Below are 15,730 nucleotides of genomic sequence, written 5' to 3'. Positions count from 1 at the left end.
GTTTGGTTTTCTCCCTTTAAGTAACTCATAGGGAGTTTTCTCTACAAGAGGTCTAGTCATGCATCTATTTATTATATAACAAGCAGTGTTTATAGCCTCTGCCCAGAAGCTATGAGGTAGTTTACTGGAAAGTAGCATGGTCCTTGCCATATCCTCAAGGGTCCTGTTCTTCCTTTCAACTACCCCATTTTGCTGAGGAGTCCTAGGGGCAGAAAAATTATGATCTATTCCATTTTCATCACAAAATTTAGCAAACTTTGCATTTTCAAATTCAGTTCCATGATCAGACCTAATGGATGCAAGTTGATTTCCTAATTGTTTCTGGGTTTTTCTAATAAAAGCAGTGAACATTTCAAATGTTTCATCTTTAGAAGTTAGAAACAATACCCAGGTAAATCTAGAATAATCATCAACAAGCACCATTACATATCTTTTACCACCTCTGCTCATGGTTCTCATTGGACCACAAAGATCCATATGAACCAGTTCCAACGTCTTGGACGTACTTACCATTTTCTTAGGTTTGAAGGATGACCTTACCTGCTTCCCCCTTGCACATGCCTCACAAACTTTGTCTTCCTTGAACTTGATATTAGGTAACCCTATCACCAAGTCCTTGGAGACTAATTTGTTCAATTGATTTAGACTGGCATGGCCAAGTCTTTTGTGCCAAAGGAGGGGATCATTAATTAACACACTCAAGCAAGTGAGTTCATTTTCAGAGAGAGTTGACAGATCTACAATGTAAATATTGTTAACTCTCCTTCTCTGCAAAACAATCTTGTCAGTAGTAAGGCTAATCACAAAACATTTTGTGGAAGTGAAAGCCACAAGGTTACCTCTGTCACACAGTTGTGACACACTTATCAGGCTATATTTTAAGCCATCTATCAAATAGACATTGTCAATGGAATGAGAGTCTGTCTTTCCTACCTTTCCAACACCAATTATCTCACCTTTCTTTCCATTTCCAAAGGAGACATTACCTCCTTTTAGGTTCTCAAGTAAAAGGAGCTAGTTCTTGTTACCAGTCATATGTTTTGAGCAGCCACTATCCATGTATCATATTTGGCTACTTCCCTTCACTTGGTCCTGCAAAACGAAATCATGGGTTAGTCTTAGGAACCCAAACTAGTTTGGGTCCCTTTCTATGGGCAAAAGGATGAATTAAATTTTTCTTTACCCAACCAGGCAGTTTGTGCTTTTCTTGAACAAAGGCTTTGTTCTTTTGACTGGCCTTTTCTGTTGCATTACATTCATTTTTGTAATGGCCAGTATTACCACAGTGTGTGCAGATCTTATTCTTAGGAAGTGTGAGATACTTGTTTTTGGGATCCCATTTTGGAGCTTGTGTCCCAAATCCAAGTCTCTCTTGTTGCTACTATGATGTTCTTGCAGCCAGGAAAGTGCATCGGAAGCCTTGTTCCATTTGCATGTTCTGTCTAGTTCATGCTTTACCTTTCCTAAATTTTCTTATAGGACTTTAATCAATTCATCTTTCTTGTACAGTTCATCTTTCATTTTTCCTAGATTTTCTTCTAGGGTGAGAAATGATTGATCATCCCTTTTCTTTTCTGTCCATAACTTCAGTTTAATATTTTCAGATCTAAGTTCTAGAATCTTATTTTCAAGTTGATGAACCTGGTTCTTCAACTTAGTATTTGTGTTATCACTCTCATCAGCCCTAGACTCTAACCTTTTACATTTTTCTTCTAGGATAACACATTCCTTAAACAGAACATCCTTCTCACTGTTTATTATTTCAGACTTATCTATGAAATCCATCAGCAGATCAGCCAGTTTTTCTTTAGACAAGAACTTAATCTTTTCTTTAAGGTGTAGAATACTACCTCCTGTCCATCTTCTGATTCTCCGATGGCCATTAGAGCTTGATCCTCCTCAGCTTCATCTTCAGAGTCCTCATCTGATGTTTCTCCCCAAGCAGCAACCATAGCCTTAGTTGAACCTTTGTTTCTTTTTGGTTGAACCTGTTCCTTCTTCCTGTTTCTTCTTTCAGCTCTTTCTTTCTTCCATTCAATCTCCCATTGAGGGCAGTTTTTGATGTGGTGATCAGTCTTCCCACACTTGTAACACCCCTCATTGGTTTGTTTCTCAGGAGCCCTCGGTTTGCTGAATGTTGTTCCTTTTAAAGCACCCTTTTATCTCATAAGATATTTCTTGAAATCTCTGGTTATCATAGCCATTTCATCATCTTCAAGATCTGATCCTTCTGAAATTCTAAGAGCCAGACTTTTTTCTTTCTTTGGAGCATCCATTTTCATTGTTTGCCTTCTCAATTCATAGGCAGTGAGATTTCCAATCAGTTCATCCAACTTCAAAGTAGCAATGTTCTTGGATTCCTGAATGACAGTGATTTTGCTTTCCCGGGAGATTGGCAAAACTCTAGTTAGAATCTTCTCCACCTTGTCTTCTTCCAGGATAATCCTTCCAAGAGACTCAAGTTCATTTGTCAGTGTAGTGAACCTGGCATACATTTCTTGGATAGTTTCTCCATCCTTCATAGTAAAATTCTCATATTGAGAATACAGCAGTGTTCCTCTTGACCTCTTCACCTGAGGTGTTCCTTCATGAGCCACTTGTAAAGTGTCCCAAATCTCCTTGGCAATAGTACAACCTTGAATCCTGTTGTACTCATCAGGACCAAGTCCACACACTAACCACTTCTTGGCTTTTGCATTTTTCTCCCATTTCCTTTGATCTTCAGCAGTACAATCTACTCTTGTCTTTGGAACATCCACTCCTTCAGCATTCTTCTTGGTTGTGGCTAAAAGACCATCAGTGATGATATCCCAAAGCTCATAGTCTTCTCCCATTATATGGTCCCTCATTCTGTTTTTCCACCAGGAGTAGTAGAGGCCATTGAAGAGAGGAGGCCTGGCAGTGGATTGCCCTTCCCAGTTCCCAGGTGGTGCACTCATGTTGATCTTTTCCTAAGGTGTTAACCTCTTCAAGGATAACCTACTCTGATACCAATTGATGTTATAAACGTCAATACCACACAAGAGGGGGGGGGTGATTTGTGTGGTACCTAATTTTTGCGTTAGAAGAACCTGGTTCTTCTAAGTGTTCTAACTACAGCAGTTTGCGGAATAATAAATACTAAAAGTAAAGTGCACAGAGATTTTTATGTGGAAAACACCTGGCTCAAAAGGTGAAAAAAACCACGACCTACTACTCAGTAGGATTTTTCCAAACTCCACTAAAATCACTGAGCCAAAAACCGCATTTACAAAACTCTTTGTAAACCTAAGGATTAACTCTAATCCCAGTGTAGCACACAGCCTCAACTGTTGCGACACTTTCAAGTTAACTCTAACTTGAATACTCAGAGTACCTATTACAATTGCTTCTAAGAAAGCTGAAAGGTACAATATGAAAACCTACTACGATTGAACTAGACTTAGAATAAACACAATGATGAAACTGGTTCTTCTATCTTAGTTCATGTAGCTTCAGACGTGCACACTTGTATCTCGCATATGTTGTTTTCAAATCAGACTTGATCTTTTTGCTCTCAAATATGCTTAACTTCTGCTTATGTGCATACACCTGTAAAAGAGAACAATCATTATATTTAAAGAGTTAGTAATCAGAGTTTGATAAGAACTCGAATTGTGGATCCTTTGACAATTCGAGTCCAAGAACAACTCTAACTCCTAATCCATATTCTTGATCCGGATGTAATTCTCTTTTCATAAGGAGACTTCAACTCCTTATCCTATATGCAATCTTTTCGATCAGTTCAGAAGATATTCATCAAGATATTGCTGCTTGATCTCAAGGACTTATCTTCTTCACGTGCATCTCATGTGTATGGGCCATAACAACTGTGTCTCCTTAGATGAACCTGGTCCTTCACTGAGTTCGTTTGTCATTCTTCAAAACTTCAACTGATCTTAGGCCAACAAGAACTGAAAATACAGAAGGGCTAATACTAAACAGTAAGAATAGAAAGAGACTCCTCGGTTTGCGGACGCGGCAGATATACCTCGAAGTCGCTATAGCAGTCGCCTCGCCTCAGGGGTGGTAGGACTGAGTCGAAGTACCTGGATATGCACATGAAAAACATGCGCAGGAAGGGCATGAGTACACCACATCGGTACTCAGTAAGTGTCAAGCCTAACCTTGGTTGGGTAGTGACGAGGAAGGTAAGGGCCCTACTGAGGTTAAATAAGATATAAGGTCTAACAGTGTGAAATAAACAGTATAAATAAGTGCAACAGTACGAAATAACATAGAATTGAAAGAACAACAACAACTAGGATAGAGGCAAACAAACCACGGAAGGAAATACAGCTCAACACAGAGATAACAATCGGAGATCTCCCAGGATACCGTCCTGTAGTCCCCAATGTAAATATCATATCCAGTGGATCTCCCGGGTGCAGTCCCGTAGTCCAACTCATAAATGCGCGGGGATCTACTGGAATACCACATCCATAGTCCCAATCTACCGGGTGCAATCCCGTCGTTCCAATGTAAAAGTGCAGGGGGATCTCCCGAAATGCAATTCCGTAGTCCCAAAGTAAAAGTGCAGGGGGGATCTCCCGGAATACCGTTCCGTAGTCCCAAAGTAAACATGCAGGGGAGCTTCCTGGATACCGTCCCGTAGTCCCAAAGTAAAAGTGCAGGGGGATCTCCCGAAATACCGTTCCGTAGTCCCAAAGTAAACATGCAGGGGAGCTCCCGGGATACCATCCCGTAGTCCCAAAGTAAACACGCAGCAACAACAAGAATTCAATCCAATCAATTTCATATCAAAGTGAAGCAGGTAATCCTAACCTAGCATGGTTCACGTAATACAATTTAGGCAGTTAAGGCACATAGAGCAATTTAGTCAAGTAGACATGCTTCTCTAGGCTACAGTAGGTTTAGTTTCCAAACAGTGTAAGCAAGAAAAGGAAGAACACAATTCAAGGCTATTTTTAATGAAAAACCGGATTTCCAACAATTAGCACAAGTACGCGCTCGTCACCTCACGTACGAGGCATTTCAATTACCACAAGATAAATCCTAAGGGGAAAGGTCCCCCACACAAGGTTAGACAAGCCACTTACCTCGAACCGGCTCAAAATCAACCCGAGATCACGTTCTTGCAACGAGTATTCGACTCCAAATGGCCCCAATCTATTCAATTCAATTTCGTAATGTAAATAACACCTCAAGTAACTGATTCCACAATTAAATTCTAAGCTAATACGCGAAATTAGGTAAAATGACCAAAATGCCCCCGGCCCACGTCTCGGAATCGGGTAAAATTTATGTATTCAGAAGCCTCGCACTCTCACGAGTCTAACCATACCAAAATTATCCAAATCCCACAATATTTCGACCCTCAAATCCTCAAATCTACCCGAGAGGGTTTTTGAAACTCTTCCAACTAAATTCACATATTCAATGCCAAAACTATAATAGATTCGAATAATCTAACCAAAATTAAGTTAAGAACACTTACCCCGTTGTTTTTCTCAAAAATCTCCTGAAAATTGCCTCTCCCCGAGCTCCAAATTGGTAAAAATGGAAAATGGGACGAAGTCCCATTTTCAGAACTTAAAACACTCTGTCCAGCAAGTTTCGCATATGCGACCAGATGAGCCGCACCCGCGGTCCCACAGGTGCGAGAAGAGATCTCGCTTCTGCGGCAGTTTTCGCATCTGCGGACAAAGAGTCCGCTTCTGCGGACGCGCTTCTGCGATGGAGCGTCCGCTTCTGCGGTCTATGCTGGCCCTCCCTTTTTTCGCTTCTGCGATGTAATAGCTGCTTCTGCGGCTCCGCACCTGCGGAACCCAAACCGCAGGTGCGGTTATGACAGATACCAGCAATAAAAATCTTTCCAAGTCCACATTCAACTTCCGTTAGGCACCCGAAACTCACCCGAGGCCCCCGGACCTCAACCAAAAGCACAAACATATCCTAATACCTTATTCAAACTTGTTCCAATCATCAAAACACTTCAAACAACATCAAATCAACCAAAACACCTCGGATTCAAGCCTAAGTTTCTAAAATCTTCCGAATTCCGCTTTTGATCAAAAAGTCTATCAAACCTCGTCCGAACGACCTGAAATTTTGCACACACATCACATTCAACACTCCGGAGCTACTCCAACTTCCGAAATTCCATTCCGACCCTCGGATCAAAATCTCACTATCGAACCGGAAACTTCAAAATTCGACCTTTCGGCATTTCAAGCCTAAATTAGCTACGGACCTCCAAAACACACTCCGGACATGCCCCTAAGCCCGAACTCACCCAACGGAGCTAACAGAACCATCAGATTTCCATTCCGAGGCCGTCTTCACACTGTTCCAACGATGGTCAAATTTCCAAGACTTAAGCTCTCATTTAGGAACTAAGTGTCCAAAAACTCTCCGAAACTCAAAACCGAACGTTCCAGCAAATCAAAATAGCAGAAAATAAACCTGGGGAAAACAGTTAATAGGGGATCAGGGCGTTAATTCTTAAGACGACCGGCCGGGTCGTCACATCCTCCTACACTTAAACATTCGTTCGTCCTCGAACGAGCATAGAGACATACCTGAAGTGAAGTTACTCATGACCCAAACTGCTGAGCGACGCGCTAGAGCTCAAAATGACCGGTCGGGTCGTTACAGTAATAAGTGGACAAGACAAGCTTTTGTATATTCTTTGTAGTCAACCTTTTACAATGTGCTCTTATCCGAAAAGTGAAGATCCCCTTCCTGTTCTTTATCTCTTCTTATTTATAGGGGATATTCCTGAGAAACTCTAGAAAAGTACAACAAAAAGATTATTCAATGGAATATTCCTTCTTTGTACTCTAAACTTATCCTACCGTTACTTTCATACACCCTTTACTTGACCTCGGTACTAATCTTTCTTAAGGCGACTCCTTGCCCTTATGACGTGATCGGCTTAATCCTCGACCACGTTCATTTGCAGCTATTAAGTCTAGTCCAAATTTTGACCAATACAAGTGCAACACCTAATTAAATTTAGATATTAAAAGATTTTGCTGAACTAACGGAGATTTAGCTCAACGCCGATAACGTGTAAACAACTTTTGAATAAGAGTTTAGTTTCTACATAATGACAATGTAAGAAGAAAACATTACAACTATCATGTATCATATCACTTAAAAATAATTAAAGGTAACAAAAAAAAAATTACGCCTTCATTCATAAAATGTTAAGAGTATTAATAACTTGCTATAGTTCTTTTGTTTTTCATTTGGACATAAATGTTTACATTTACTGATCCAAATACGCCTCAACACATAAAGTATTATGAACCGATTACATAGTTTATTAGTACTGTAAATTTAAGTGAATAAATGGGAAAAACTATTTATCATAAATTGGAAAGAAAAACTTCATTCCTTTCAAATTAGGTGATGAATCCAGAAATAATTAAATATATATTCTATAATTCAAAGAGAAGTACCGATTAACTGATTGAAGGTCTAATGGATTTTCATATTTTTAACGAATTTGAACACATGGTAATGTATTTCGAATTAAGACCTAATTTAAGTAAATATCGTGTTAGATATGCGTAAATTTAGGGAATTACCGACATCTTTAGTGCATCGGTGGCTCTAGGATAAGACTACTAAAGCTTTTGCTTTAGGCCCCCAAAAGTCAAAGGTCCCCCTAAATTTTTTTCATTAGTTATAATTATTTATATTAGTAAGGTTCTTTTTAAGTTAACAAGACATTGAGGGTGTTTGGATGAAACCAGCTTTTAAGCCAGTTTTTATTATATGGAGTGTTTGGCAAAAAAAAAAAAAGCTGCTTAAAAAAAGTTAAAATATGCTTAAAAAAAGCCAAAAGCAATAAGTTGGTTGATCCCAACTTTTTCGATTTGGCTTAAAAGCCATTTTAGTTTGACCAATAAAATTACTCTTTTATCCACTATAAGTTTTCATAATATCAAACTTACCCTCAGTCAAAGAAGCCCCAAAACATTTTCTCCTCCTATTTTCTTCACATTTGAAGACCCGTTCCTCTTCTTTTATCTTCCTCTCTACTTCATCTTTCATTTTCTGCACTTTCCTCAAGTACCATTTTCTGATCACTTGCGTTACTTTCTACCAATTCTACTTGATTATATAGTATCTTTCCTTTACTTTATAAAAATTATCTAAAGTAATCAAATAAATTGAAATAAAATTAAAATATAATTTATTTTTTATTTGCACTAATTTATAATTAAATATATTATAGTAATCAGCTCCTTTATAATGTTAACAGTTTTAAGGATATTTTGTCTTTTTAATAGAAAAAAGTGCTTACTAGCACTTATTTACCAAACATTTCAACAAACTTTTTTTAAGTTTAAGCATTTTTATCCAAACAGCTAACTGCTTATTTATAAAACAAGCTCCAACATTTAAAAGCTGCTTTTAAGCCCTTGTGCTTAGAAGTCACTTTTTTAAGCCAATCTAATATTTTGTTTTAATACACTACATTGGTTCTAGTTATCAAATATTTTATTAATAGATTTGAATATTTGGATAATTTAACTCAAAATTTTAAAATATTAGACAATGTTATACTGTGGAATACTTAAAAGAGAACTTAAAACATGAAAAAAAAATTGTTAAGACCTTACAAATTTTTTCTTGGTTATCTAAATTAATCGTGTCTATTTATCCAACCGTTGTCACATGGAATTTTTACATTCCTATTCCATATAGGAAACTATATTACCCTCAATGTTTAAGGTTTGATATAATTACATTTAGTATACCTAATTACCAATTATATACCATTAGTGGTTTTTAAGAGTATTAATTACACTCCTAATTTAATGGTACCGTATATTCCTTCTAATACCACTCCCCCACGTTTCTCTCTCCAATTCCCACACCTTCACCCACGTTTTCCTCCCACACCCATGATTTATGTATCAAAATCCTATTATTTCTTCCATAGCCAAGGCACTGTCGGCACCTTTGCAATCTTGTCCCAATGTTTTTGTGCCCGGGGAAGATGAGCACAAGCCTGATCGATTTGATGGTTATGATTTCGGGTTCCTTCAGTAATATAAGAGGAAAGGAAAAGAGAGCAGCAATTCCACCATTGACAGCCATTAAAAAGCTTTGAATTCAAATTTGAATTTTCAAAAATCATTATTTGTTTGGATTGGGTATTGTTGTAAATAATTGGGAATATGGTTTGGAGTTTATATCTCAATTTTGAGGGGTTTGGTGAAGATTAGACTTGGTTTTGGCTGAATTTCAGATTGAAAGAGGAAGAAGAAGAAAAAGAAGAAGACATGACATACATTATATTGCAGCAAATGTAGATAAATTGTAGAAAAATTGTAGACTACTGTTTATTTATTTTTGAGCTTTTGAGTTTTTGTGTTAAAAGTTTTGATGGGAGCTTGTTATTCCACTTCGTCTGTTTTGGAGCTAACTTGTGCAGAGGAGAAGATGTTTTTTAAGTTATATATATTGCTATACCTTTAAATTCAAGAAAGTATGGTTGTATTGTATTTAAAGAGGCATGAATTTGTAGAATAGGTTGAATGTGAGGAATGAGTCAAATAAGACTCATAATGGCTTATTTTCTACATTTAATCTACAACAAAACTACATATCATTTGAAAATTTGATATGAAAATATAGAATTTCAATGTTTCTACAAATTATCTATAAAATTTCTACAAACTGTTCATAACAGAATTTATCTTTATTTTCATGCATGTTCGTCTAGAACACTAGAGTTACTTGATATGCCAATATCTCCCGTTATAGAGGAATACAACTTATCTATAATTTTCTACAACTTTCACACATTATTTCCACCCAGTTAAATATAACTACAATAACATAAAACTTACATACAAAATTTTATACAATATGTCTTTTGTATATTTTGTATCTGATTTATACATAGTAAAAACAATTTTCATACAACTAATTATATATTATACAACTTATCTACAAATTATCTACAATTTTCGTATATTATTTCTACTAAGTTATATACAACTACAATATAATACCACTTAAATATAATTTTTATACAATGTTGTTCAACTTTCATACAATAGTTAAATAAATAAAAGAAAAATAAATAAACAACAGAATACAATTTTTCTACAATTTCTGCAATAATGTATGTCATGTCTTCTTCTTCTTCTTCTTCTTCTTCTTCTTCTTCTTCTTCTTCTTCTTCTTTTTCTTCTTCTTCGAGTTTCAATCCAAAATTCAGCCAAAACCAAGTCTAATCTTCACCAAAACCCCTCAAAATTGAGATATAAACTCCAAACCATATTCCCAATGATTTGCAACAACACCCAATCCAAACAAATAATGATTTTTGAAAATTCAAATTTGAATTCAAAGCTTCAAAGCTTTTTAATGGCTGTCAATGGTGGAATTGCTGCTCTCTTTTTCTTTGCTTTGTATTACTGAAATTTGGACATAATTGCGTTTGATGTAGAAGAATTGTAGAAGATTTAGTTGTTTTTGATTTGTGAAATCAGAAAAAAGTTTGAAACACAGTGTATCGAAAAAGCAGAGACGCTAAATTTGAAACGAAACTGACGAAGAAGATTAATATGCGTGATTTGCGTTGTGGAAGATCTGGAAGAATATTTAATCCTCCAATTTTAGCGCGCCTAAATAAGGAAGCCTACAGCTACAATTATTCCTTATTTAATGCATTATCTATATTTTGTAGAAATACTATTAGCATGAAGGGTAATATGCAAACTATGAACATATCTGGTAATATAATTTCATATGTAGTATAGGAACGAAAATTTCCTTGTCACATTACTAATGTTATTTCCTTACGTCCTCTTAAGTTTTGGCTCTAGGCCTCCGGTTTGATTGAGCTGTCCCTGCTTTAGCGGATGTAAAGTACTCTGGCTCTTGGTCAAAGGTGAGCTTCCTCTAACAACCAAGACACCACTTCATATAAGAAGTTCTTTAGATTTAAACAAAGACTTACTCCACAATCCTGATGCTTCTTTTGTCGGTACGACTTAGGTATTCGATCATCATTTTCTCCCTCTAAAAATTTTCCATAGAAGACCTTTAATTTGAAAATATAAGTTTATTCCTATCATACATACAATTACAATGTAACATTCTTTATACTAAATTCTTACAATCTTAAGTTCAAATAACCTCATTATCTCAATCTAATTCCTCCCATAAGCGAAACAGACTCCATCAAAAAATTCTGATATATGCAATTAAACTTCGTTAATCTTAGTCATTGATTCTTACGCTTGTTAGGAACCAATTTGTGAAGTCAAAACTAGTCCATATATTCTAACAGATTACAAAGTGAAAAAAAGAAAAGCAATGGGATAAGAAGACGTTACTTAATCTGTCCTTGACCAAACAGTGTATATGTCACGTTTAGTTTGTCTTCGGTAGTATTGACAATGTATTGGACCGAGCGGGCATGGAACTTTTGCTGATGGTGTCATTTCATTCGCCGGAGTAGAATTGATTGAATAGCTACTAAGAACCTTCCTTGTTGATGGACAAATAGTAACGCTCTTAGAGATGGACATGTTTTTGCTACAAAGAAAAGAGGAAAACTAGAGTGTCTTACCACCTTCTCTCTGTTTGCTTCCAGTGTCTTCTTATTAGTCTTTCAAAAAGAATATGTACCTTTTAAACTTAGAAAATATTTTAACTTGAATTTCACATTTTACTCTTAATAACAAGTATTTTTAAACATATAAATATAATATGACTTTTAAGATCACATATTTTAAAAATCTTACAATCACACAAATATTGTAACATATTTGGAGTCCATTACGCAAATGGTCATTCAACTATCCCAAATTATCTCTTAAAGTCATTTTTCTTTCGTTTGTAACAACAAAGTCACTGAACTATGCCTATTGCACTCAGAAGGTCACTCAACTAGATTTTCCAAATTTTAGATTGCCAAATACCTATTTTACTCTCTAAATTATAAACATTTATCTTCTTTTTATTTTTTAAAACTTTTTAATATTATAATTTTCCCCTTTTTAATTTACATTATGGACTTACCTATAGAATAAATAAATATTATTTATAAATTAAAAAAATAAAAAGTATTTAAGCATATATAATGCTGGAATAACAAAATAATGAGCATAGTAAAAAAATTAATTAGAATAATTTGTTAGTAATAATAATTTTAGTATTAACAACAAAAATATATTTACACAATTCAGAATGAAAGAAAATAAAGGTTGTAAAATGTCTATTCCATGCAAGTAATATAAAAATAATTATTTAAATAAAGATATATTTATAATATACATTATATATTCTTGAAAATTATGCTCAGTTATATTATATATATTCCATGCACGACTTAACAGATAGTCCCTCCTCTTTCTGGTGACATAACTTTGTGTCGTCGGAAAGTTGGTAGAAACATAATAATATAATTGAGCATTACTTTCAAGAATATATAATTGTATATTATAAAAATACCTTTATATTAAATAATTATTGTTATATTACGTGCATGGAATATATATTTTACAACCTTTATTTTCTTTCATTCTGAATTGTGTAAATAAATTTTTGAATTTTTGTTGTTAATACTAAAAAGTTTAAAAAAAATAAAAAGAAGATAAATGTTTATAATTTAGAGGGTAAAATAGGTATTTGACAATCCAAAATTTGGAAAATCTAGTTGAGTGACCTTCTGAGCGCAATAGGCATAGTTCAGTGACTTTGTTGTTACAAACGAAAGAAAAGTGACTTTAGGAGATAATTTGGGATAGTTGAGTGACCATTTAAATAATTGACTCCATATTTGCGATAAAACATTTCAAATATTTTCTTTTTGTTTTTTTTGTGTAGGTCAAACTACACCATATATTTATTGAAACGAAGAGAGTAATGAAGTTCAATTGTGACACCTTTCTCTTCCTTCCCAACCTCCAAAGTGAAAATATAAAAAGAAAAGAATTATGTATGTCAAGCAATTTTAGTCAAAACAACACTCTTAGGCCCCGTTTGGCCATAAATTTTGTCAAAATAAATTTGAGATTTATTTTCAAAACTCATGTTTGGCCATAAATTTTGCTCATATTTTGGCCAAATCCTAAATCAAAAATTTCAAATTCCAAAATCAGCTATTGAGCTGAATTTGGGCCAAAATCCCAAAACTTGGGAATTATATACATGTTTTTTCAGAATAAAGTTGGAAAATATGTTTTGAAAACGTATGTCCAAACACATTTTCATCTTCAAATCAAACTTCACCCAAATCAGATTTTTCAAAATAAATTTGGGATCTATGGCCAAACGCTAGCTTATACTATGTGCAGTAACACTCGTACCTAACTTTTTGTAGAATGGGACAAACGTGGACCTTACAAGTTACAGCTCCGCGGGAGTCTATATATACGAAGGTTGGGAATGCGCTCTAACTAACAGTTTCTTTTCTTTCTGTTTTCATGCATTCTGACTGGACAAAATTCAACAAGTTCAGTCGCTCTCACTTTCACCTTTCACTTTATCGCCGCTTATTTCATGTTACTAATCTTCAACGGATTAACAAAAGGAAAAATGGAATTCGATCTCGAGAATCCATTGACGGGCTTCGAAGAACATCATTTCGACGCCGTTTCAGCTCTCTTCGCTTCCGAATCCGATCACATGCCGTCCTTTCTCGCCTTCAAATCTACTGATGTTCGCTTTTGCCTTCGCCGCCATTCTCTCTCCCTTATATTTCAAGTAAACACTTCATAATTCCAATTTCAGCAAAAATTTGTAATGCTTTCATATTAATTTGTTTTGCACGTGATAAATCTATGTGTAAATTCTCTTAGATTTAAATTAAATGTTCGAAAAGTATACTATCAGAAGTTATAATTTGCAGTACTCGTTGTATGAAATTGTTAAATCTCGTAGCTTAGTTTAACTCTTAATAGAGATAATAATCGTGAATGTTATGAAGTAGCTATAGTAACAGTGTGTTTAAGTAGTTAATTTCACATGTTTTTGGTTGTGATTGTTGCAGGCACAAAGCGCTCACAAATTTGATCGGTATATCACATACCTTGCTGTCAATTACATCGACCGTTTTCTTTCCGAACAAGTAGTTACGGTAAATGAAATTCATAAGTTTCATATTTAGAGCTATTCACACATAAAATTGAGTGAAATAGGTGAGGATCTGATGAGAATTGTATGAAACTTACTTCTACAGGTGAATAAGCCATGGATTGTACGGATTCTCGTCATTGCTAGCCTTTCACTTGCCTCGAAAATGAAGAACGTCGATTTATCACTCTCCGATATTCAGGTAAATTGCGAGTCAATACTGAACAGCACAATTTCGAATTCAATATGAGTTAATAAGAAATTTGTGTAACAGAGAGATGTAGGTTTATTTTTTGACGCTCAATCAATTCACCGTATGGAATCGCTGATTCTCACTACTCTAGAGTGGCGACTAAGATCCATCACGCCTTTCTCGTTTCTGCATTTCTGCATGTCGATTTTTCAACTCGGTGACTCGTCTCTGACTCAGCCTCTTAAACGACGAGCTTCAGATATCATCTTCAGTACTCAATACGGTATTGTTAATTCTCTGCTAATTTCATAATTATATTATTAGTTGGGTAGTAAGCAACTACTATCTTAACCTTTGATTATGCCGCCATATTGACACATATCATTGCAGAAATTAAGCTTTTTGAGTATAAACCATCAACAATAGCAGCATCGGCGCTTCTGTGTGCAGCTGATGAGTTGATTCCATTGCAATTTTCCTCTTTCTTAGCTGCAATTTCAGAATGTCAATACTTAACTAAAGTAAGTCCTCTTTAAATAATTAACCTGTTTCGTAGTTCCAATTATTGGATTGCAGAGTCAACTAATTCTTTTTTAACTGGCCTTTTTTTTACTCCTTCCGGTCCAAAATAAGTGATTTTTTGGCCCTTTTTTTGTGGTCCAAAATAAGTGATTTTTTCAAATTTCAAGAATGAATTAATTATTTTTTTCCTACATTGTCCTTGGAGTAAATATTGTGCTTGAGTATGTGTTAAGAGTGTTTATGTGAGATAGTAAAGGTTAATATGGTTAATTTCATTGTTAATTAATGCTAAAAGATGGATTTCTTAATTGTGTGAAAACATCAAAAAAATCACTTATTTTGGACCGGAGGGAGTAATATTCTAAATACATTTTAGTCTTTGGTGTAGTTTCCAAAATAAATAAGTGTTGTTCCAAATAATTAAAGACTTGCAATATGTTTTGACTATGTTGTTTTTCTTGGATAATATGATCTTTTCTCCATTTTTATTAGTAGTACTCCACTTTTTTGTTTATTTACATGATTCTAACTGAGGAATTATACTCTTTGTTAGGAGGAACTTATGAATGCTTTGGCTGCAATACGGGAAATGCTGATTGAAGGGCGTGAGTCCACTGTCGATTCAGAGTCTTGTAGTACGTTGACGCCAAAAAGTGTTCTTGACTGTGAATGACTGAATGTACAACTTCTGAGTGCGAGAAACGCACGAATCTAGACGGGAACAGCATCAAAAGGCGTAAATTGAATGACCTTAGGGGTGACCAGACGTTCCGCATTTCTCATATTCAGCGGTGCTAAAATTGTTTTTTATTTTCTTTAATTAGGATGGTCTCGCGTATAACAGTTTTGTTCGAACGGGAACAGACACGTGAATAGTGAGAAGTGGAGGACCTTTGAATAAATTGAACTAGAATTGTAACCATA

At 35.2% G+C, this 15,730-nt stretch overlaps 1 protein-coding gene across 1 annotated transcript in view; it reads left to right on the top strand.

Moving 5' to 3' along the window:
• LOC109217691 (putative cyclin-D6-1) overlaps window positions 1-15,730 on the top strand; it is a 17,936-nt gene extending 2,206 nt beyond the window's left edge. Inside the window, exons 5-10 of the mRNA XM_019381962.1 lie at window positions 13,423-13,722; window positions 14,009-14,095; window positions 14,198-14,293; window positions 14,366-14,567; window positions 14,675-14,805; window positions 15,360-15,730. Of these exons, the coding sequence (XP_019237507.1) occupies window positions 13,423-13,722; window positions 14,009-14,095; window positions 14,198-14,293; window positions 14,366-14,567; window positions 14,675-14,805; window positions 15,360-15,479 (936 nt within the window). The 3' untranslated portion in view covers window positions 15,480-15,730. The remainder of the gene's footprint in view (window positions 1-13,422; window positions 13,723-14,008; window positions 14,096-14,197; window positions 14,294-14,365; window positions 14,568-14,674; window positions 14,806-15,359) is intronic.

Source organism: Nicotiana attenuata, chromosome 2, assembly GCF_001879085.1.
Source record: "Nicotiana attenuata strain UT chromosome 2, NIATTr2, whole genome shotgun sequence".
Lineage (NCBI taxonomy): Eukaryota > Viridiplantae > Streptophyta > Magnoliopsida > Solanales > Solanaceae > Nicotiana > Nicotiana attenuata.
This window is presented reverse-complemented; position numbering and strand designations above follow the sequence as displayed.